The sequence below is a fragment of the Taurulus bubalis genome (genome assembly GCF_910589615.1).
Source record: "Taurulus bubalis genome assembly, chromosome: 5".
NCBI lineage: Eukaryota > Metazoa > Chordata > Actinopteri > Perciformes > Cottidae > Taurulus > Taurulus bubalis.
In genome coordinates, this window is record NC_136593.1 from 14,006,666 (window position 1) to 14,030,121 (window position 23,456).

Here is a 23,456-nt window from a genome sequence, read left to right on the forward strand (position 1 = left end):
CAGTATTGACTTGCAATATAAACAACGATAATGATGCTATTTACAAAGTATCCACATGTTCAATTATAGTATCACACATATATCCTCTCAACAGGGGATGCTACAATGTCTATCAAATTGCTAAAGACTAAAATATGCTCTGAAAGCCTAAGATTTCTGTTAAAGATATAAGCCTCAAAGGATTTTCACTAAGTATATTGTCAAATATCAACACCACGTTCTGGAGCCACCATGAGTTATTTATTGTACTATGTTGCCTTCCAGTATTTAGTAGAAAACAAATCTGTGCTAAATGAAAAGTTGTAGATTACTGTTCAGCAGGTGAGTACTGCTAATAAGTCAAACAGTAGGTCAAATTTTTGTTTGCACTAGACAGTTTCACATTAATATGTTATGATAAGACAATCCAACAATAAGCAGTTATCACCTTATTCTATTTGAAAATAAAACTAACAGCACTGGGGAGGCCTTGCTTTAATGTATAGCAGTGGAGGCTGTGCTTAGAAAGCGCCCGAACGATTCAGCTGGTCCCCGAACGACAGTTGTCTGTTCGACTGTTCTGATGCTCCAGCTGAACAACTCTGGGATATTCAGCATAAGGATTTGTTACTCTTACTTTTGTAAAGTCATTAAGGTACAAGTTGATTCTCTCATTTGCAGGCAAGTGTGTGTGTGTGTGTGTGTGTGTGTGTGTGTGTGTGTGTGTGTGTGTGTGTGTGTGTGGTTTAATGAGACCATTAGGAATGGGAATGCAGCTAAATGTAGGAACAGCAAGGTCAAAATACATTTAACTGACTAGTTGTTTCTAGCTTTATGCGCACATATTCAGAATATCCCAATGCATCTGACCATCAATCATCAGTTCATAGGTTGGAGTAGATGTTGTAACATAATCCATTTAGTTCATTTCATAACAGTGTAATCATTCCCATCCCTAATTTATGTTTGCCGTGATTGATCAAACAGTGTGTGAAACTGCCCCTCTACTGCCCGGTCACCTCTATAACGTCGTCATCAGAACTACTGTCGCCGTTCTCTGTACTCTGATGCATGTCCAGCTGAGTCAGAGCTGCTCCCAACAGGCTGGAAGTGGGATTGTTGAAATGGGAGAGGAAATTGGATGTAGTAGAGCTGGAGTTAGGCGTGGGGAATCCCCCCGACCCAGAAAGGAGAGGGGTAGGGAACATCCTCGCCTCAGAGAGCAGCGACTGACTGTAGTTGAGAGGGAAGCCAGATGAAAGCATTCCAGCCATGTTGGGATTCATCAAGTACGGAGGCAGAGACCCGGACACCAAGGAGGAAGACGTGGCTGCCGAGGGTGCAGATGCCATCGGGAGAACAGTTGACAGAGAGGACGAGGAGGAGGTGGGAAGGTGTCCGTTTCCTGTGGCAGACTGTCTCAGTAGGTCCGAGCCTGCAGAGGGGAACATGTTCTGTAGGTCAGCCAGGGTTTGTCCTGTGGTTTGAAGGAATGACGATCCACCGCTACCACCCATCAGAAGTGGATGACTCATGTGACCTATGTTCCCCAGTAGGGAGGAGGAGTTCATACCCACGGGGGGGAAATTGAGCCCACTGGAGCCCATGGATAGTCCAGGGAAACGTGCTACAGCAGAACTGCGTTTGCCTCCTATTTGTGTGTTGCCCTGGCTTTCAGTACTCCGGCGCTTGCTGCCCCGCATCTCTAGAGCCGAGCTCAAGAGGTCATCACTGAGCTGCCTATTGAGATCACCGGTCAGATTGTTTTGTGAACTGCCTTCATTCCCTCCTGCTGTTATAGCCAACATTTCGGACGGTGATGGCAATTCATTCCCCATGCCAGCGGTGGCGTCACTTGTGGATGAAGCGTAGCGGCTGAGCTCTCTGAGAATCTCAGAGCTTAAGGGAGAGGAGGGCCGCTGCTCCCCGTTGGGAGAACCCTGCTGTTGATCCGCAGGCGATGAACAGCCATTACTGAGTGGATGGATCAGGGAACCCTGGGTGTCTGTGGCAGAGAGAGAAAGGCAATCGTGAAATGTCAGGAGACAATGTCTCGGTCTCTGAATAATGTATGTTTGAAAAGGTCAATCCTGGAAATAAGATGGTGAAGCCAAATATGTCCTTGATGTACAAATATTATAGAAGTTAATAACCAACAGTAATTCCTTATAGTGTTTCATCCTCTAAAACATTATGTTTAACGTACTTAGGAGTTGGATGTGTACTCAAGATTAAGTATGCCACTTCCATACAGCTGGAGGGTTGTCAGAAACCATAAAATACAGATAGCCAACAGTGCAGCAGAGGTTGAGGTATTCTGACTTTAACTCTGTAATAAGGGGTCGAATCCCTCCAAATTGATGGTGGCTTTCATCAGACCCTATACCTCCTGCATGCCCACATATTTTAAACTCCACATCTCCTGTTTGTAAGGCTGGCTTTTTGTAATATTCTTTAAGTCTAAAGCCAACACTGAGATAACCCTGATGACATCATTACGACTCTGCAGAGCCACAGAAGACAGTATACTGTTTTCCCAGGTTGCATAGTTCCTTCTCTTGACAAGTAAACTGAACTTTGTGTAAAAGAATATCACCCTCGGTGTTGTATGAGTTGTTCGGGTGGTTGTAATACAAAACTATATAGCTGGAACCAAGATGAATTAATATGACTTTGTACCTCTTGAAGCAGCAGAGCCCCCGACGCTTGGCCTACTGAGCTTTCCAGATCGAATAGCAAAAATCCTTCCATCGTTTGTCCTAATGTAGGTACCTGTGGTGGAGAATACATCAAGACATGACCTCGGCATTAACTCAAAATGCTTTGTACGAAGAGAGAAATTACTGCATGGTTGCAACTACCTTTTGATCCTCTGATAACATGGATGCTCTCTCCTGCACTAATTCGAGCTTGAACATCGGTTGTGCTGTTGGCTCCTGGGATTACAATATCTGTAGATCCAGACACAATGGCAGATGTTATTGTATGGTCACTACATTTCACAAGAAATAATACATAAAATGGTTAATGCAACATGTCAGGGTTGGTGTGGTACATTCAATGATTTAAGCATTTAAAATATTATATATTACCAGTTGTGGTGACAATTCTCTGCACATAAACTCCAGCTTTCTGCAGGAAGTTGACAGGCAGGCTGCCGGCAGAGCTGGAGCCACCCATGCCGGCCTGGCGAGGCATCATGGGGATTGGGGTTGACTGGATGGGCCTGACACTTGCCACAGGCTTGTCATCTGGCCGTGCCATGGGACGCCTGGAAAAATGAGGGCTGAACTCATGAGACGCTCACACACAAACATAACAGTTTTGTTTAATCTGATGGAAATGTAGAAGACAAACTCACGTATAGTTACCATCTCAAAGAAAGTAACACATTTAATGGTGGTTTAATTTTGGAGGCATGTTTTTGCCAGTAAGCAAGGCAGTCAGATTTGAGAGTCGATTTTGTTCGTGGTGGATGCAATCGCATAGACTACTTAATATATTTGGTGGAGGAAAGCGTCAATTGTAACGCATTGCATTACAGAATATCAGGAAAACGTCGCTGGTCGTCGCTGGGAAGCCAATGGTTTACATTTGAAACAAAACATTAGCATCTGTGAGCCACTATGCAAACAATTTAATTAGATACCTAAAATGAATGCAAGCTAAAATATTCAGTCTAAAACCCACCAGCCGCGTTGGTTGAATGCTGGTATGTTTGTGAGCGCCTGATCACTGGTTGGGTAGTAGGGGGCGTATGATGGACGCGAGTGAGGCACGGAGGCTCGTTTCTCTTCCTCGTAGCTCTTCTTGGCGGCTCTCTTCTCTGCTTTGGTCAGTTTCGACTCCTTCCGATCCACCAGCAGAGACTCGTGAGGAAACGGTTGCTAAGGAGAGAAATGAAAAGAAGGAAATTAAACTACAGATCAACTGTCAGATTGGATTTTCCATGCAAGAAGCAAGTTGATCCTTTTCACAGACAGACTGCCCATTTCAGTTTTACGAGTTAAGCCGAAGAGATGTAAGTGTTACGAGAATTTCTGTGTGGTTGAATTGGATCAAGGGACATCAGATGAACATACGATACACTGTCATAGTTTAACCCTCTTCAATCTAGTCACTGAGTAGACTGCAGAGGGCTAAAAAAAAACAGCCATCTAAAAGATTTGCAAAATCAGAAATGCAAACACCATTGTGGTTCATTAATTTGGTTCATGAATTATCTTGGGTGCTTTTCTGGAGTGGGAAACAAATCGGATGGCATATGGTGTGAAAAACGGTTCCAACAGTATTTTCTGTACCTTGGTGATGAGGTGTGGGTAAAGCTGACAAGCTTGATACATCACGATTTCAAATTCATTCTGGGATTCCAGGGAAATTCTTTCAGGTTCCTCTTCTACAAAATGCAGCAGCGAGTCCACTTCCTTACGAGTGAAGTTCAGCACTGGGTTCAGGTCATCAACCACACGGTCTTTAAACAAACACACACACACAACATTTTAAAGGTCCCATATTGAAATGCCCGAAGCATTCAGAAAATGTGCCTGGAGGAGTTTGTGGCGCCCATCAAAAGCAATAACTACATAGAAAGTTACTCTGACAAGATGGTCTTGTTTACCTATGTAGGTCATATAAAGGAATCGGTATTAAATTGAGACAGTTTAATAATAACAATACTATGAGGAACTTTTAACTGGTTAAGTATATGTTTATAGTGCTTGGATTAGTGCTCAATAACAACTTTAAATGATATATTCAAGTATTACTTGTCAAATTAAGAATTTAAATGAAGTAGCTAATAATACTTGGAACTCTTCTCGAGAGCTTATTTATCCTGTTCATGAGACGGACCCCAATAGTTGTAACCAGATAATAACCGGATTGTGCAATTGAAATATGAATGCAATGTTTAATATGAAGATAGTTCACACACATGTACAAATCTCTTACCAGACATGCCCTGTTTGGAGACTTGTCTGTCATAAATCTTTTTCTCCAAGGTGAAATCACAGACAAGGCGGTAAATGTAGCAGGGTTTCTTCTGGCCATAGCGGTAGACCCTACACACCGCCTGCGCATCATGACATGGGTTCCAGGAGGCATCAAACACGACCACACGGTTGGCCCCAATCAGATTCACCCCCAAGCAGCCCGCTCTAAAAGGAGCACAGCAAATTATTGATAATATTTCTCTTAGTGAATACAGGAAGTGAGAAAAAAAAAAGAAGAAAAAAAAAGAGCAGATACACATACCTTGTAGAAAGTAGGAAGACCCATGTTTTTTTGTTTTCTGGGTCATTAAACTGATTTATAAGTCGCTCTCTTTCTGAGGCAGATGTACTCCCATCCAGTCCTGGAGACAGACAAACATTATCTTTCAACACTGAATCACCTGAACACCCAGAAAGTGTCATGGTAATATCTTTCATTGAATACTTGAGATATTGGATATTTTTAAAATCATGGACATTCCTATTTTCTATCAAATTCTTATGGGAGAAGTTCTTTTTTATATTCCGCCAAGATAAAAAGACTCATACAATATATACAAAAACAAACATTTTTGTCAAGAACTGCAAGAAATTGCAGCTAAATTGATACTAAATAAAGACCATCAAAAGGTTTCAGTGGTGATGACCACACTTTCTGCAGAGTTGCTGTTTGGTGGAGAGACGAGAGAGAACAGGCTGGATGACTCACTGTAGTAATTGATATTGCGAACCCAGTTTTGGCTCTGGGTGTCAGAGGCGATGCCTGGCGGCATGGGTCTCTTTGATAAGAAGTCCTCAATCACCGTCAGGGTGGACAAACTTTGACTAGTAGGTAAAGGGCAGAAACCGATATGGGGGTAAGTAAAGTACACCGTGGGATGAAATAAATAAAACTTATTATAAAATAAATAAAAAGTATTAAGAAATAATAGCGAGTTTGTTGTGGAGACTTACTCAAAGTAAAGAGTTACTATAAACAGGTCAGATGTCACAGTACTGCTGTATGTACATGTATGACTACAAACAACTATGAACTGTGTTTAATTAAAAGGTCATCTTTTTGGTAAACTATGAAATTCCTGCTTAGAAGAGTAACCTCATAAGACGTAGGAAGATTAAAATATGAATTTCCCCCAGTTTGTAAAAACCTCTAAAAGCTCTCACAACTCTGATCTAATAAGCTGAAATGCAAAGTCAGTCAACCTCTTCTCTAAGCATCTTAATCGTTGATTTGTGTTTAACGCAATGCACGTTGGACTTACCTAAAGATCAACATCTTGTCTCTTCTTCCAGCACTCTCATCAATCAAGTGGAAGAGCAGAATCATCTTGGCAGAGTTCTCCAGGACTCCGGTGTGGTAGTTTGACATTATGCCCTTTGCCTGTAACATAGAATGTGGAGGTTGAATTAAAAGGCAGTGCACGACTCAGAGACCACTATGTGGAGATGACGACGAAGATTACATGTTAGTATAGCAGACATATCAGCATTAAACAAAGTAGTTTCAACATTCTACATTTTTTTGAGCTTGAGGTTTGAGACAAGAATCTAACAAAAAGTGGACTCTTTTAGCTGTAAAACTGAGCTGTGGCAGCTCACATGGACTGTCATGACATACCCATTCATATGTAATGACTTGATTGGCTTTTTCCTGAGAGTGATTTTGTAGTGGCAGGGCGCTGTTGACTTTGCTGTTGCTTGAGTCGGCCACTTTGGCTTTCAGGCCGGCACCCGCAGCAGGACAGCGGGGGTTACCAGCTGAAGTGAGGTCATCGAGGTCCAGGTCCTGCTCGTTGGCATGATTCTCCTTCTGCAGGGCTTCATAGAGGACATCTGGGTGATTCCAGATCTGATGGGATCCGGGGAAGAAGAAGGAGGCTTACTTGATCAAAAATGAACCGGATTCATCAAATGTATCACTAGAAAACAGGTTGTCTGGCCCGTCAGTACCAGACGTTTTTCGACCTAACAGCAAGGGAAACAGCCTCACCTTACAGCATACACAAAAGGCTTTGAGTGGGTTTAGACCGAGCCAGCCACTGTTCCCTGCTTCTCGAAAGCGTCTCATGAACTCGGTATACAGCGCCCTCTGAACCGGAGAGAGACGCACCAAGATCACATGCTCCTCCTTGGAGGGAAGCTGGTCTCTCAGCACATCATGACCTCGTCTGTAACCCAGAAAAGTGCCACAGAGAATATTGACAGGTTAGCATTGTGGTTTTTGTCCACCATCTAAATCCAGCACTGACAGAAAGTTTACCTCTGGACAAAACCTTCCAGCAGGCTGTGCAGCACATGGCTGCGGTAGCGCATCAAGCGGACATCTTGAGGAGTGCTGTCCACACACTGCCCGTTCAGAATGGGCCGCTCAAACATGTTGCTGAATTCCTGACGTGTGCCTAAAAAGTCAGGCCTAACAAAGTCCACCATGCACCAGTATTCAATGAGGTTGTTCTGCAACGGGTAACCGGTCAGGACTACTCTGCGCCGGGAGCGGATGTTCTTCAGAGCCTGTGATGTGCTGGCATGGCAGTTTTTGATACGATGACCTTCATCACATATCACCACATCTGGGCCCGGGCGAGCTATGGCCCTTTCAATAACTGAAAAGAGAGTCAAAAGAAGATTGAGGGAATAAGTCTGTAAATATACATTACACTGTAAATTGGCTTGCATTTGTGTGCCATTTACATTTTCAAATGGCACATAGACAACTTCACAAAATGAGTTAGGGCAATTTAAACACATTTTTAAAACCGCTTCCCTTAACTTTTGCTGACCTTTCATAAGTTCCTGCTGTCTATCTTCTTCATCCAGATCAATGATGATTGGTCCTGCTGGCTTCTTTGATCTCCTCTTCTTGCCCATTACAAAGCTCTTTTTCATGGACAGCAAACGGTAAATCTCATAACCCATCAGCAACACCCCTCCATCTCTGGACCACTCCTCCACAACTTTGGCCCTGGCCACCGTCGATCTGCAATACACACAGGGCGACGATTAACAGCTTGAATGTTTGACAATCAATGCTTAATCTTGCACACAACATGGAATGTTACGTACTTGTGCTCATCGTTTAGAATATGAACTTTGAATGTGCGGCCTGTGACGAGTTCAGGATCAGTGTCAGGGGAAATGGCTTCTTGTGCTGGGAGCCAGAGGTTAAACTCTGTCAGCCAGTTCTGAAGTGTGTTCACCTTTTATGACGGAAGAAAATATTTCAGAGGTTAATTGAAATCAAAATAAGATAGTGACTTCAGAGAAGATGAATGTTTAGTCTACATATTTATTTTAGCACTGTATACACTTGTATTACTCACAGGAACAATGACAAGCACAGTGTGAGCCTCAGTATTCCTCAGTAGAATGTCAGTGAAGGAAATGACCTGCAGTGTCTTGCCCAACCCCATGCTGTGAGCAAGAATGCAGCCAAAGCCACTGCTGCTCTTATACCGCTCCAGTGACTCAATGAGGTTATCATAGAGAAACCGGATTCCCCCAATCTTATAAACGAGGAGACAAATGTTTGAGATTAAACAAGTTGGACTGTGGGTTTCTGCTACAGAAGAAGGATGTTTTGAGAGTTTGAGAGAGAACAAGATTATGGGCATACCTGGTGAGGTTTGACAGCCTTGGCTAGCTGTGGAGCAAGGTAAATATCTTTCTCCTCTGCAGGGTGACTGATATTAACCAGTACTTGACCCTGGGCATCAGGCAGATTCATAGCATCGTTGATATGTGCCCCGCTGCTCTCCATTGAGGCGCCGGTGCCATCAGCATCCTCATCGGTCGACTCGCTGCTGATCTGCAGGGTGTCCTCATCCCCAGAACTAAGCTCAATTATATCTACGCCACAGGAGAAGTGAAAACAGTGTGAAATCATTTGGAGTAAAAATGATTCTAGTTTCACATTAGTATCATATAGCTTACCATCTCTAATAGCAAGTGCAGGTAGCTTAGGGTCCACTTGTTCATCTTCATCACCACTGCTGTCCAGACAGATCACATCCTGCTGGCTCAGGAGAGCAGGGACCAAGTGAGACACTTCCCCTAAAATTGAAGCAGTGTCGACTATTGGAGAGAGATGGCAAGGTATTAGGATATATAAAAGTACCCAAAAGAAATGTCAAACTTGACTGAAAGCGGGACAGTCACCTAGCTGAGAGTCTGAGAGAGTTGAAGCTGCTGTAGGGAAGTCCTTCCTCTGCTGCTCCAAACGCTTCCTCCTGTCCATCTCCTCCTGTTGAGCTGCCTTGGTCCCAGCCTCCAGCTGATTCTCTTTCAGCAGCTTTCTGTAAGCATAACGGAAAAGTTCAATTTTACATACCAACATTTAGCATTTAGCAATATACTGTACTTGAGAGAAAATATCAAACAGATACATGTACCTGATATTCTTCCTCATGTGTATAGGCTTAGATGGCTTGGAGCCTTTTGAAGACTTAGAAGATTTGGTTGATTTCGAGGCTTTATGTTTCTTTGTTTTGCTGGAAGGTGGCTTGCTCTGGCTTGAGTTTTCTGGGCTGGGTGGAGGCTGAGAACGAGAAGACGGTCTGGAGGGAGCCGTGGAGGATGGGCGGGACGCAGGCTGAGACGGAGACTCTGGGGATGGCTCTCCAGAGGTAGTTGAAGTGGAGTCCCTGCCATCCGGAGCAGTTTCTGTCCTGCTCTCTGCACTCGCAGGTCGTTCTTGAGAGAGAAAATAGACAATAGTTCAGTTGATGTCTTCACAGACTAGTTAACGGGGACCGATTCCTTTTCTTTATATTACAATTATCTGTGAATGCATTTGAATAATAAGAGGCACAAGGGAAGTTAATTTGTCGCTCACCAACACCATCATCATCTTCGTCATCTCCGTCATTTTCATCCTCATCTTCTTCCATGTCCTCATTGTCCTCATTGTCCTCATTGTCCTCATTGTCCTCATTGTCCTCATTGTCCTCTTCCTCCTGCTCTTCATTTTCCAAATACTCTTCTTCACTGTTAAGGCTGGGCTCCAGGTCACTTTCTGAAATGGCCTCTTCAGACATGGCGTCTTACAAGGCTCTCAAAGTATCACCTACACACCTTCATCAGGAGCCCTACAATAATGAAATAAATCACATCTTAACATTTTAAAACTAAACCTAGTTATTGGACAATGAGATTTTACAACCATCTATGTCTGGTATTTTTACCTGAAATAATGTCACTGTTAATACATTCTGAAAATTGCCAATGACTACATTTCTGTCCATCTACTAATCGGTAAACAATATTCTCTAACCACTTCTACAATGTTTGATTTATAAACACACTCCAATCTGAAATCAAACGACTGATCTGTGACCTGAGAAACCTCTTGGATTCTTAAAATTTAAACATGTCAGATACATAATCTGACTGGCGCCAGACCAGTGGGATGTTAAAGAAGAACTGAAATTACAGGATTATTTGGCCCTTATTAAAGTAAGGGACATCATTTGGAATGGATTGTTGAGCTAATTATAAACAGGCCCAATTAAAAGAGCATTCCAGTTGAGAAAAAGTCTTTCCCCATTAAGCTACTGCATTGATTTGTGTTTCCTCTTTATTTTAACTTGTAATGAATGTAACCTTGTACCTAGCCCCACTTGTTCATCTCTGCAATGGTGAACCATTATGCTAAATCAAGCCCTGAGCCCCTCAAATAGGGAGAGAAGCGATATTCTTAATAAGAACATTCATTTAGGCTGGACTGCTGATGACAAAGGCATGGACAAGTGTTGCAGATGTCTCAATGAGACAAAAAAAAAAAACACTGAATTATTTATTTTTTAAACTTTGAAATATGGGAGGCTTCCTTGATGATGCTGCTGATATGTTAACAAAATAAAAAGGTCAGCATCACCAACTGTACAGGTTTTTAACTTGGCCATGGTCCTAAAGGATTGGGACTAACGATACTATAAAATAAAATAAATAATCTGTCTTTAATCCTTCATTAAAGACAGACCTGCTGCCCCCGAGTCATTGTTAACTTGGCCAGATTATACAGAGAAGCAAATACTGCAAACTGCATAACCAGCTAGATGGTAAATCCAACTACACGTTTAAATCATTTTGGTGAGTTTACAGACCTGACGTTTGACAGCAAAACACTTTAACACGCATCATACGGAAGTTAGTCCCGTTTGTGGTCCATCCAAAACAGGCTATTTTTGTAAAGCTGCTACAGCCCTCATACAGTATGTTTACATTTGCATATATCACACACTGAATGTACTGAGTCCTTATGAGTGCGGAATCTAATGTTTAATATTCAATGTTAAATATGACGTGACACATGGGAGGGATTTCGCCCAAAGGCTTTTGAGCAGAGGATGGAGGCGGCAAGCGGCAGCAAATAGCATGAAGCTATTTCTGCATCTCATCTATCACCATGTTGTTGTTATTGTTAATTAACGTTAATATCAAATACCTGACGTTAGTTGTCTTATTGGGCTTCCTAAACGAATGCAAATAAATGGTAATGTTTCTCAGGTCGAGTCCGCAGACCGATATGATCGCCAATTACACAACAATGAACGCAAACCCAAACGCTAATATCACATTACTGTTGAACTAAACATTGCCCGTTAGTGGCAGCAAAACAGGGTGGCTGGTTGTATCTTCGGCTCAAAGAAAATTTGCTTTTCGTGTCGATCAGACTGTTTTAGGGTCTGTCGTCACGAGATAATAATCTTGTATTGTTCAACGTTAGGTGTAACGTTCACGTAGCTAATGCTAGCCTGCACTACAACATGGCTAACGCTGTCGGTTAGGTAAGACGCGCCAGTTTAACTCAAACATCGGGCTGCTCTGTTGTTGGATCTTACCTTGGATGCAACTTTGCTGTACTCTTCAAGGAACCTCTCTTGCATACAACAACCGACCAATTAATTCGCCCAGGACGTGAACTGTGAAAATTCAACTGATAAACGTTGCTAATTTCCAATTTTTTTCCAGTGTAACCATAAATACCGCCCCCATACACGTAGCTCCGAGTGAGGTTCCGGCACTGAAAAAGCCCGGTAACGAATACAATAAAATAAACGTTTTAAATATTTGCAACACTTCAACTTCAAATTATGTACTGTGCTTTTTTTAGTAAATATCCTCTTCCCAATCAGTATTTTTTTTAATTATGTAGCATTACATTCATACAAAACAAAAAACGTAAAAAAGAACATTTGAATATCATATTGCACATTACATGTCCATAATGTTACTATGCTTATTCAATATTTGCAAGTTCTGAAAATACTGTAGAGCTGGATTGTATGTCCATGAGTGCGACAAATAATGACATTCACCGAATCTTAACCTTTAATATAATTAGTATTTCAACTTTGTCATCATTTAGAGTTTTCCGGGTTATTGATTTACATGTATGTTATCATAATTTAATTAAAGAAAAGGTGCACCTAACAAATACAACTATGAATGTATTGATTGCCTGATTTATTGATTGTTTGGTCTTAGTTCTGACAACCGGAAGTTGGGGAGAGGACGGGTTTTTGCGACCCCCTGTCGTTTCTTGATGACGTAGTTTGTAGGCGGCCAATTCTGTCTATTGTGTTTATCTTGAGCTCTCCAGAGTTGTCTCGTGAATGGATACAGCATTATCGTTTTAGATTATTACACCTCTTTCGGACATGGACTGGAACACATCTTAAAGATTAGTCAGCTTTGTTCGAAAATGCGAAAATGAACAAAGGGTGGCTCGAGCTCGAGAGTGATCCAGGTGAGACAATTCGACAAACAACACAGCTAACGTTCACCATCGTTAGCTTCCACACACACACATCCAGATAGACAGTTTAGCTTTCTAAGCAGCTTGACGTATTAAGCGTATAAAAGTAACTTAAATGCAATTCAAGATCGAAGCACGGTGAACAAGAATAAACAAAAAGTTGATGGAGCGAGTAACCAAAGGCAAAATATGAGGAGGATTATTAGCTAAAATATTAACGTTAATCTGGTCATTCACGATGTTTTCTGCTGTATTCTATGCTATTCAACCATACATACAATTTTGATAATTTCAGGACTCTTCACTTTGCTGGTTGAAGATTTTGGTGAGTAACTTGTGCACTTTTACAGAAGCCAAAGCCTGTCCTGAGTCTAATAAAGCCAATTAAAATGTGTGTTCTGTAGGTATCAAAGGTGTTCAAGTAGAGGAAATCTATGATCTGCAAAGCAAATGCCAAAGGTATGTCATTTGTAACCAAATGCAAGTCTGTTTGGTGAACAATAGTTGCGAGTAAATCAATAATGAAACTCTCTGGCAGGTAATGTCAGTTAATGCCATCCAAACTCATAGCTGAATATACAGTGTTCATTTGCTTACACCTTGTTTGACTGTATAAACAACATTCTTTTTTTAGCCCTGTCTATGGCTTCATCTTCTTGTTCAAGTGGATTGAGGAACGTCGATCCAGGAGGAAAGTCAACACTTTGGTGGATGAGACTTCTGTCATTGACGAGGAAATTGTAAATGATATGTTCTTTGCTCATCAGGTAAGTGTTAATGTGCAGTTATTGTAGTTATTGATGTGAAATAATGTGTAAATAAAGTAGTTTGATTACTGAGCAACTGATCTGTGTTTGAAGTCATAACACCTTTCGCTGATTTCTTATCAGCTGTCATGTTATCAGTATTAGATTCCATTCCATTACATTCCTGTCATCTAAGGGAAATTCATTTTTGCAATAGTACTGTCCATAAAGTAAATACGCTACTCCTGAGCAAATTTCATTCATACTCAAAAGCCATTTTATCATCACTCCAGATAACTATTGTTTTAGTATTTAAGTATTTTTCATTCAAGTTGCAAAACCAATGACAAATGTCATTCATATCATATCTGGTCTCAAAGTAATTTGTGCAAATTATTTTGACTATTTAGCCACAGGTTTTATACTGTATGCAATTTTGAAAAGCCAGCAAATTGTGGTACCAGTACATTTTGTGTGTTTTCACATAATATATATTGCAATAATGTGTACATTTATATCTCAAATCAAAAACTAAAAATAATCTGAAAATGTTCTTTTGATGAATTATTATTAATCAACTATCAACCAAGTCTGCACAATATATGAAACCAATGATCCATATATTCAGTATTAATGAAAGGACAAACTAAGTATAGCAGTTATATTCTAACATATATGGAACTTTTAAAAATGTGGAGATCGATTCCACCATACAAAATAGAAGTCATAAGATATTTTTTCTGCTTCCAGCACTTAAAAATCATGTCTGGTAATAATGTCGAAAGGAACACATTTGATAAAATGCATATTCTAACTCTGACTTGTGTTTATGCTGTCATTTATGTGTCTAGCTTATACCAAATTCATGTGCAACCCACGCTTTGTTGAGTGTGCTTCTGAACTGCAGTGGTGTTGAACTCGGCATCACCCTTAGTCGCATGAAGGCTTTCACAAAAGGCTTTAGTCCAGAGGTAAGATGTTTCTCACACTCACTCGTGTTATGGGAAGTGTAATTTTAATAGTGTGCTTTATACATTTTTCATTTGAAAATCAGTTCTCAGATTAGTTTTTGCTTTGGCTGTTAGTCTAAGAAATGATCGTAAATTGACAACTTAATAGGTGCTGGTTAGATAAGGTAATGATAATCTATATTTCGCAAAACAAAATTAAATATAAAGAACAGACAATGGTCTACAGTCAAATCAGGAGTTTTTCATTTGTATGAACGGTCTCTCGCTCTATCTCTCTATCTCTCTCTCTATGCATCTATCTATATATCTCAACAGATCACATTTCTCTCCCTCCTGCTTCCCTCATGTTTAACTTTTGATTTGTATGTATTTTTCAGAGTAAAGGTTACGCAATAGGAAATGCCCCAGAGCTTGCCAGAGCACATAACAGCCACGCCAGGTAGGTTTCAGTCAGTGGTTCCTTTTTTAAATGTCTCATGCCTCTGTGAAAAAAAAATCCAATATTATTGGTCTACTATACTGTGAGAGATGTCAGGCTTTGTGCATTCATCAGTTTCTTAAGCTCTCATTCTGTGTTTCTATGGAGACCGGAGCCCAGGCACCTGCCGGAGAAACAGAATGGGATCAGTGCAGTGCGAACTATGGAGGCATTCCACTTTGTGAGCTATGTGCCCATCAAAGACCGACTCTTTGAGCTTGATGGACTCAAGGCATACCCCATTGATCACGGTATGAGTACACACTGACAAAAAAATACAGCCCTGCTCTTTTCACTGATTTGTAGTATTTTGGCTGGCATGGAATTACTGACAGTTGGCGTAAAGGCTGTGCCTATGTTGAGGTATATATATATAGGTATGTATTAAATTCAAGAGTTTACCTATTCAGTGTGTGCCATTCATATTGTTTTGGGATTCCTTGTTATGACACATTGCACACATTTCATTAATGCATAAATAAAGTATAATATTTTACTCTATTTCAGGGCCTTGGGGTGAGGAGGAGGAATGGACCGATAAAGCTCGGCGGGTTATCATGGAGAGGATTGGATTGGCCACTGCTGGGTGAGTCTTGAGCCAGTTAGCTCACGCAGCGATAGTTCACCTCCTATTTCTTTTCATGCTGTTCTTCTTCTCTTTTTCAGGGAGCCGTACCATGACATTCGCTTCAACCTCATGGCAGTGGTGCCTGACCGCAGGATGAAGTATGAGTCCAAACTTGAAATTCTAAAGAGGAATCGACAGACTGTTCTGGAGGGTCTTCAGAAGGTCAGGATCTACTATAAATTTCCTCACCTGAAATAAAATACAAATGGATGAATTGTTATGACCTTTGCTGCAGCATGACATAGTTGACACTTGTTTTTATGTCCGAATGTGGTATTGCTATTGGATACCTTTTGTATGTTGTCATGCCTTCAGATGATCCGGCTCACTCAGCCCGAGCTTGTCCACGACAAGAAGCAGCAGGAGTCTTCCTCCGTTGATGATAAAACCATTGTGATCAAGAAAGAGGCAGATGTGGAGCCAGTTACATCCCAGAGGGCTGATTCAGGTACTTCAGGTTGGCTTTCTTTCCCCAGCCTTTGTTCAAATACATCTTGTAAACATTTTCCTGAAATACACAGACTCTAATCTAATATTCCATTCAGTGGATGAGTCTGGAGGTCAGTCTAAGGATGCCCCAGGAAAAGCTAAGATCCCTGGCAAACCACCAGTCCCCACAGGAGGAGGTCCCCAGCAAGTCACCAGTCCCAACCCCATTGTTCAGCGGCTGCCGGCCTTCCTGGACAACCACAACTATGCCAAGTCCCCAATGCAGGTAACGGCAGAAGTAAAGGTCCTGGCATAGAAAAGTATTTTGGATGTATTTAGTGTGTGTTCTGCAGTTTCTTCACAAACTTTGGCCGGAAAAGATCTTTGTTAGATGTGCGGGTTGTATTTAAAAAAAAAAAATGCAAATCCACTATAATGTTAATTAAAAGTCCCTTTGTATCTGATTAACAGGAAGAGGAGGATCTTGCTGCTGTAGTTGGACGCTCTCGAGTGGCAGTGCCGCCCAAACCCCAATACTCCGACGATGAAGCTGATTATGAAGATGAGGAAGAGGTAGTAACTGGTGCTGCAGCCACATCCAACAGGTTAGCATCGTAATGTATATAAAGGTATAATTTCTTTCTATGTTTATGACCTAACTGAAGGAAGCTAAAGCTCTTTAGAATCATTTTCGATGTTGCTCTTAATTTTAAATTTGTTGTCATTTAGGTTTAGACGGAAGGCAAGTCTGCGATCACGACCATTGCGGACAGGGACTGGAATGGAGAGCCAGATTGCGCTCACTGTGTTGGCTGAGAAACTGAAGAAGGAAGCCCAAAGGAAAGATGCCCTAAATACACCCCTTTCTGTACGCACAGAAGGGCGCACAGGAGGCATTTGCATCACATCTGCGTCCCAGCCTTCCCCCACACCCAGCAATGAAAGCACTGACACGGCCTCTGAGATCGGCAGCGCCTTCAACTCCCCGCTACGCTCACCCGCGCGCTCCCAGGCTGCCACCCGCCCATCCAGTCCAGTTGCATCCCATCTGTCTCGTGTGCTGTTTGGAGAAGATGAGATGCTCAGACTAGACTCCAGACATAACCGTGCTGTGAGAGAACTGGGTCCCTCTGTCAGCGCAGCCTTGTTACACCTGCAGGAGGATGGCATCATCTATGCTCTCCCTCCATCTGGTGAGTACCAGAGGTCGTTGCAATATTCTGTGTTATTTACAAAGGTGATTTTAAAAGTCTTAGCATTTTAGTCTATAACTTGATAATCACAGAACAGTCAGAGCTTATTAATCATCATAGACAATAGGCATAAACAGGACCTTTTTAATGTGAATAACATACAATCATTGTATTAATGGATTGTCAGAGTCTAGCTCATTCTGATAGTTTGCTACTTTATCTCTACTCTGTACGGTAGATTTGGCTGCAGATGGCACAAAGCGGCCTTGCACTCTCGAGAAGATAAAAGACCTCTCAGCAGCAGAGAAGGAGGGCGTGAATGAGGGAGATGAGGGACCGTCTGTGGAGATGAAACAAGAGGAGAGCAAAGATGGAGCAGAGGTGAAGGCTAGCAAGGAAAAGCTCAATGCTTCAGAAACAACGGCCGACATCAAGCCCCCTGGGGAAAAGTACTCTCCCAAAGTAAGTCCATGGATGCCCTTGTGTTATAATGAATTGTAGTATATACCTTGCTCTTTTTTATCAACCTGATGATATATTTTTTTAACATCACATTAGTCTCACATTTTTTACTTGTGCTTCCAAAAAAAACTGTACACTATAAAGGTATAATAAACAACAAACACAATGAGTGGTTAATCTTATTCCGTCTCTTGCAGGAGCTGCTTGCACTGCTCAAGTGTGTGGAGGCCGACATCGCCAATTATGAGGTGTATCTAAAAGAGGAAGTAGAAAAGAGAAAGAAATACAAAGTAGGTTTTGTTTACTTGGAACCAATCCAATTCTAGTGAGTGAGACGTTGTTTTTGTTGGCTTTTAATAAAAAAACGTGTTTTCATTTGATCAGATTGATGATCAGAGGAGGACCCATAATTACGATGAGTTCATCTGCACCTTTATATCAATGCTGGCCCAAGAAGGTAAATGTCATCATCTTGAGAATTTATCTTCTTCTCTTTACCATTCTTCTCCCCTTTTACTTTTTCCATTAAAAAACACAATTAAACATTTTAAAAGTTCCACTTAAATTCCTGGGGTCTTTGTGGTGGATCATTGGTGACTAAAGGTCTCATACTCTCCACTAGCATTACACCATATTTATGGTTATTGTTGAAAAATATACAAGGCCACCTGTTTCTTCTTTACTGGCTTAACACACAAAATACAACCGGCATGACAATACTACATGTCCCTCCTAAAAGGAAGAAATAAAAGATTACTAATAAATAACATTTTAGCCACCACATATTTGCAAAATCCTATTTAAATGCTCAAATCTGTTGTTTTGTTGTGGTTGTTATACTTTCTTTGCTCCTTCACTCATTCTGATTCTCATTCTTCAGGCATGTTGGCCAGCCTTGTGGAGCAAAACATTTCCGTGCGTCGTCGTCAGGGAGTTAGTATCGGCCGGTTGCACAAACAGAGGAAGCCTGATCGCAGGAAACGCTCCCGACCGTACAAAGCCAAGCGGCAGTAATTTCAAACAATCATAACTTCTGTAAGAAACCGAGCAATCACCACAGAGAAAATGAAATTGATGCAATCCTGAACCTCTCTCATAACGGCGGTCTAGGGTTGTATTTTAGTCTAAGCCTCCTCTCCTTCATGAGATCGACCATGTGTTTGGTTAGTTCTTATCATTTATGTATATATGTACTTTCATTTTAGTCTCAATGTAAATTTTCGTTTTTCTTGTACCACTGCTATTGACTGTTTGTAAATATAAAAAAAGGAATGTGCCCAATGGTGTGTCGAATGCTTTTTCATCTGGCAAAGTATTCATTATTATTGAAAGATCTCCTCTCCAGTCTTATGGTCAGTTTAGTATATCATCAAATATTCAATTTGGTAACAATAAGTCGATATTTCCTCAACCCGTGTTTTTATGGTGCCAATGAAGTATTGAGTGTTCTGACAAAAGAAGGCCAGGTGTTTTATTCCTCCATAGAATTTCAGTTATATTCTCTTCACTGTTGGTAATTCACTTTGTAACATAAAAAAAACATCTTTTAATCACATTCTTGAATGTTTTTTCAACAAAGGGTCACTTGCTGTGTATAAATATCTTTTGAGGTCCTGCAAATGAGAAACACGCTGTTATTTTTGTTATTTTTGTACTTGAAATGGATCTCAAAGTGAGTGATTATTTAGTTGGATGTGTGATCTTGTATGTTTTTGTACATATGTAACTGTTGGTTGGCTTTCCTGTACACTGAGTTCAGTTGTTCTGTGTGCTTGCCAATTCATACCACAATAAAGTCAATACAAATGTCTTGCTATAATCCAGATTTCATTTTTTTTTTAAAGTGGCGTGACTAGAACGGTTCATCCAGGATTACAGTATTTTATATTGGGAGTGAATTTATTGACGTAGGATTCCCTCTCATAGTACAACAACATGTTTACAAAGGCTGTTGACATTTATGTTACAAATCTTAGTAGGTAAACAAGATTAGGTTTATGAGATCTAAGTGTTTTATTGTAGTGACAGTTGGTGTACACTAGGGAGAGCAATCATTCAGAAACGAGTGGGACCATCTCAGAATCATTTCCTTTCTGTAACAGACGTTCACAATAAAATGGACTTTGGCTTTTCTGCAGAAGGATTGTGTTGTGGTACCATGGCTGTGATGTTCATGTGTATTTAGATGCATATGTTGTATTCTTAGTGTGTTTGTACTGGTGTTATTTTATTATAATAACAATTATATATGTTCCATTAAAATTTCAGTTTGTCTCTCTGGTCATTAGGTTGTTTATTTCATTTTCAATCTGACACTCAATCTTTAACATCTTTGAACACCAATAAGATTAGAATGGTCAAGTACACACAGTAGCATCTGTGGGAGTGGGAGCTAAAAAAATACCCTTCACCCACACATTTGTACATGCTGTAGTGTTATGTCACCACTGTTTGCCTGTGATTTGGTTTAGAGACAGAGACCAAGATCTTTGGATTTAGGAATATCTGGTCTGCAACTAGTTATTTTTATTACGAATTAATACATTTTCACTTTTCTCAATTAGTTGATTAATCAATTTGTTTATACTACTTCAGAATTTTTAATGGCCACCATTTTCAGAATTTCCCAAAGCCCTATTATAGCTGCTATTAAGAATCCGAACACCAAAAAGTATTTAGTTTAATATCGTAAAAAGATCAGATGAAAAGCAATATATTCAAAAGCTGGAACCAAGATCTATTGGCCTCTTTTAAATTACTTATATGATTATCCTAATCGATTATCAAGATAGTTGCTGATTAATTGTCAAATAGATTAGTCAATTAATAGTTTTAGCTTTATAGATTGTGTAATTAAATGATGAGTAAGCACAATTTGTAGTGTACTGTGGACCTCTTTTAGGCTCACAGGAACAGAAATGCAAAATATGGACAAATATACCAACATTTCAAACAAATCATGTGTGATGTTGCTGGTCATCTCAGTTAAATACAAATTGTCTATGAGGGAAAGACGGGGATTAAATCAGAGAGGTCCCAGTGGTCTCCAGTCATGTGCCTACTTGAGATCACCGAGCGTCGTGAACGCGCACGTATGAGCCACTCGAGTTCCCACCCATTGCGTCAGCGCGCTCCCTCACCCTCTCCGTCAGCGCGCGTGCTCCGTGCGGGATGCTGAATTGTAGGTGATGATGGCGGAAGGGGAGCAGCGCTGAGTTTCATCTGAGTTTTTACCACAGCTGTAGAACCATCTACAACATCGTTTCTCTCCGTCGAGACCGATCCCGAGGCGATGGGGAACGAGGCCAGTATGGAAGGGGAGGGACAGGCGGGACAGCCCGGCCCCGCCGTCCCTGCAGCGGGGGCTCCGGCTTCCATTTCAGCACCACCGGACTCTGGACAGCTCATCAAGCCCAGCAATGGAGCGCCAGCCGGAGGGAGCGGGGCTGGACCCGGGCCGGGGATTAACAGGTAGCCGCTATAGCTAGGACGCTTCTCGGCCAAACTGTGGCGAGACATCGGTGAGGCTACACGGCAGCGTGGCGTGTATGCTACGGTACATCTGTACGATGTGGAGCGTAGATAGATAGGCTTTAGGATCAACCGACTGCGTGGAGATAGACCTGAATGGGTGCTTAATTATTTATTTCAATATCCTTGTCAACACAATTCACCACCCCTTTTGAGACCCATTTCTGCTTATTGACAGCACTACCCTTTTACTCAACGTCAATTCGGGTCGAAGTCAAATTTGAAATGCAACGCTTTCGATGTAGAATCAATAATACGTGAGTGTAGCTTTCAAGCGCTTCAGTAGGGATTTCTACGCCCGTTTTCACGGTGTCTGTCCTCAGGCATCAGCAGCTAAGTATAACATGAATGAATGAGCGACATTTTCTTCCTCATAGTGAGGTTGTGTGCCAAGTAAATATGAATACTTCGGAATGGGTCTCACAAATATTAATGTCCCTCATAGCTTCAGGTGATAAATAAATTAGAAATGTAAATGATGCAAAGTGCACTGCATCTCATGTTGGATGGCTCACTCGGTTCCATTACGGGTTGATTTCCTGAACATGCCTAGACATGAAAACCTGCAAATGCGAAGTCGTTCTAATAAATCACCTTCCTGTGCTGGTGTGGGTTGTTGTATAGGGTGACAATGTACCGTCAGACAGCGTCATTGTGAGCACAGGACCGTAACGCATATGCCATATAGCTGCTTCACTCATCAGATCTCAAAGCGAATCAATATGCAGCTAGTGGAAATTGTTTTTCACCACTATACCACTACACAGCACAGGAACAGGGTAATTTCTTCTGGAAGCGTGCTGTTTCATCTCTCATGAAAAAAATCCAGACACAGAGCCAGACACATTGACAGTTATGGTAGCCCTACATAACAGTATTATAATATTTTGGCAGTTGCATATGAAAACTCAATTGTTGTGCTATCTAAAGGCAATATAATCAGATACAATATTAGCCTGTTCCAGCCCAGATCATTAGTGTTTAATCACGTGTAGCCTGTAGGCCTATAGGTCTGTGTGTGGGAGGGATTACCCTTCCAACAAGATCTGATATTGCCTTAATTACACAGTCGTATACCTGAAAATGCACATGCAGAGGCACAGCTGTGTCTGGATGTGCCACACCTGCTTACAGTCTCTCTGTACTTGCCATTTTAGCTTGCCAACCAAGAAGATGTATGTTCATTCATGCTTCGTTCAATTCTAAAATTCAAGCTGGTCCTTTGAAAAGTCTCTCTTGCCTGATTTGTGTCATTGCACAAAACGATTGTAAGGTGTAGTGTGGAGCTGTATGTATGTGTTCACCCACCATAAGAACATTGTATAGCCCTACCTCTGATCATGTTAAGCCCTGTCTATGTTTCTTTTTGGAAAAACAGCCACTTTCCATCCATGTGGGCCAGGTTTAAATGCTCCTATGTAACACAATAATCTTTCATATCTAGTTTTCTCTCTGTGTCTCATAATGTGATGTGGAGTGCTGAGAGACAGATATGGCGAGAGAGAGAGAGAGAGAGAGAGAGAGAGAGAGAGAGAGAGAGAGAGAGAGAGAGAGTATATCATATGGCTGATTAAAATGGGTTTCGTGATATCAGGGCCTCCACATTCAGTCTGAATCTTCCCTTAAAATACTCTTCCACAAAGAAGTTGTGTAACTTCCACAAAGAGTGTAAGAAACAATGAGACAGTAGCTGTGTTGAGACTGTAGATAGGAGACTTTCATCTTAATAAGAACTGTTATGAATTTGCCAATTAATATAAATGGGCACATATATACTATCTATCTATAGTATATATATATATATATATATATATATATATATATATATATATATATATATATATATATATATATATGTAGATAAATGCATCGCAGTCAGAGCTTTGAAGCTATGGGAGTCACCCTACACTTCATATCCACAAAGCATCACAATAGTTGTTTTCTGCATTAATCATAACAGCTTTAACTAAGTGCACAGTCATCCTGAGTTGATGACCATAACTGACAAGCCTTTACATTTGTAAAACATACTTCCTTGTGTTGAACGCATGGTCCAGATAGCTCCTGTGTTTACACAATGTGCTGCTGCTATATCTTCATCTCACTGTTTTCTGTCAAACAAACAAATTAGTGAAGAGCTGGACTTGCTCCGTCATGCAACAACACATGTTATGAAGTGCTGAGAGCTACTTGACTCAGTCTTTTCAAACAATGTAACTCATTAAGCAATGCAAATCAAAATAAATCAAAAGTCCATTACAAACCTCAACAAAGCTATATTCATAAAATCCA

The 23,456-nt window shown here is 41.0% G+C and overlaps 3 protein-coding genes across 3 annotated transcripts in view; 2 read left to right on the forward strand and 1 right to left on the reverse strand.

Moving 5' to 3' along the window:
* Positions 1 to 983: 983 nt before the first annotated feature.
* On the reverse strand, positions 984 to 10,003 carry rad54l2 (RAD54 like 2; the record flags this gene model as incomplete). Its single annotated transcript, XM_079217972.1, has 21 exons — positions 984 to 1,984; positions 2,659 to 2,751; positions 2,841 to 2,930; positions 3,072 to 3,250; positions 3,670 to 3,866; positions 4,281 to 4,450; positions 4,930 to 5,135; positions 5,233 to 5,332; positions 5,680 to 5,795; positions 6,233 to 6,351; positions 6,589 to 6,819; positions 6,961 to 7,138; positions 7,231 to 7,573; positions 7,751 to 7,947; positions 8,034 to 8,167; positions 8,291 to 8,473; positions 8,584 to 8,816; positions 8,901 to 9,041; positions 9,126 to 9,262; positions 9,359 to 9,659; positions 9,802 to 10,003. 21 exons carry the CDS (start codon positions 10,001 to 10,003, stop codon positions 984 to 986), a joined length of 4,551 nt encoding a protein of 1,516 aa, XP_079074098.1.
* Positions 10,004 to 12,645: 2,642 nt separating this feature from the next.
* Positions 12,646 to 19,444, forward strand: bap1 (BRCA1 associated deubiquitinase 1). Its single transcript, XM_079218483.1, has 17 exons — positions 12,646 to 12,717; positions 13,022 to 13,051; positions 13,131 to 13,185; positions 13,361 to 13,493; positions 14,324 to 14,443; positions 14,821 to 14,882; positions 15,030 to 15,172; positions 15,429 to 15,507; positions 15,588 to 15,711; positions 15,865 to 15,997; positions 16,095 to 16,264; positions 16,450 to 16,583; positions 16,708 to 17,171; positions 17,410 to 17,633; positions 17,831 to 17,923; positions 18,018 to 18,090; positions 18,514 to 19,444. Exons 1-17 carry the CDS (start codon positions 12,681 to 12,683, stop codon positions 18,645 to 18,647), a joined length of 2,208 nt encoding a protein of 735 aa, XP_079074609.1. The 5' UTR covers positions 12,646 to 12,680; the 3' UTR covers positions 18,648 to 19,444.
* Positions 19,445 to 20,925: 1,481 nt separating this feature from the next.
* bsnb (bassoon (presynaptic cytomatrix protein) b) overlaps positions 20,926 to 23,456 on the forward strand; it is a gene marked incomplete at both ends in the record, with an annotated part of 55,374 nt that continues 52,843 nt past the window's right edge. The window contains one exon of the mRNA XM_079217632.1: positions 20,926 to 21,104. Within this exon, the coding sequence (XP_079073758.1) occupies positions 20,926 to 21,104 (179 nt within the window). The remainder of the gene's footprint in view (positions 21,105 to 23,456) is intronic.

Bases quoted from the DNA above. Each gene is read 5' to 3' on its own strand.
- bap1 (XM_079218483.1), top strand. From the start codon at position 12,681: ATGAACAAAGGGTGGCTCGAGCTCGAGAGTGATCCAG. The intron at 12,718-13,021 runs GTGAGACAATTC...TGATAATTTCAG, and splicing joins CGAGCTCGAGAGTGATCCAG to GACTCTTCACTTTGCTGGTT. The intron at 13,186-13,360 runs GTATGTCATTTG...TTCTTTTTTTAG, and splicing joins CTGCAAAGCAAATGCCAAAG to CCCTGTCTATGGCTTCATCT.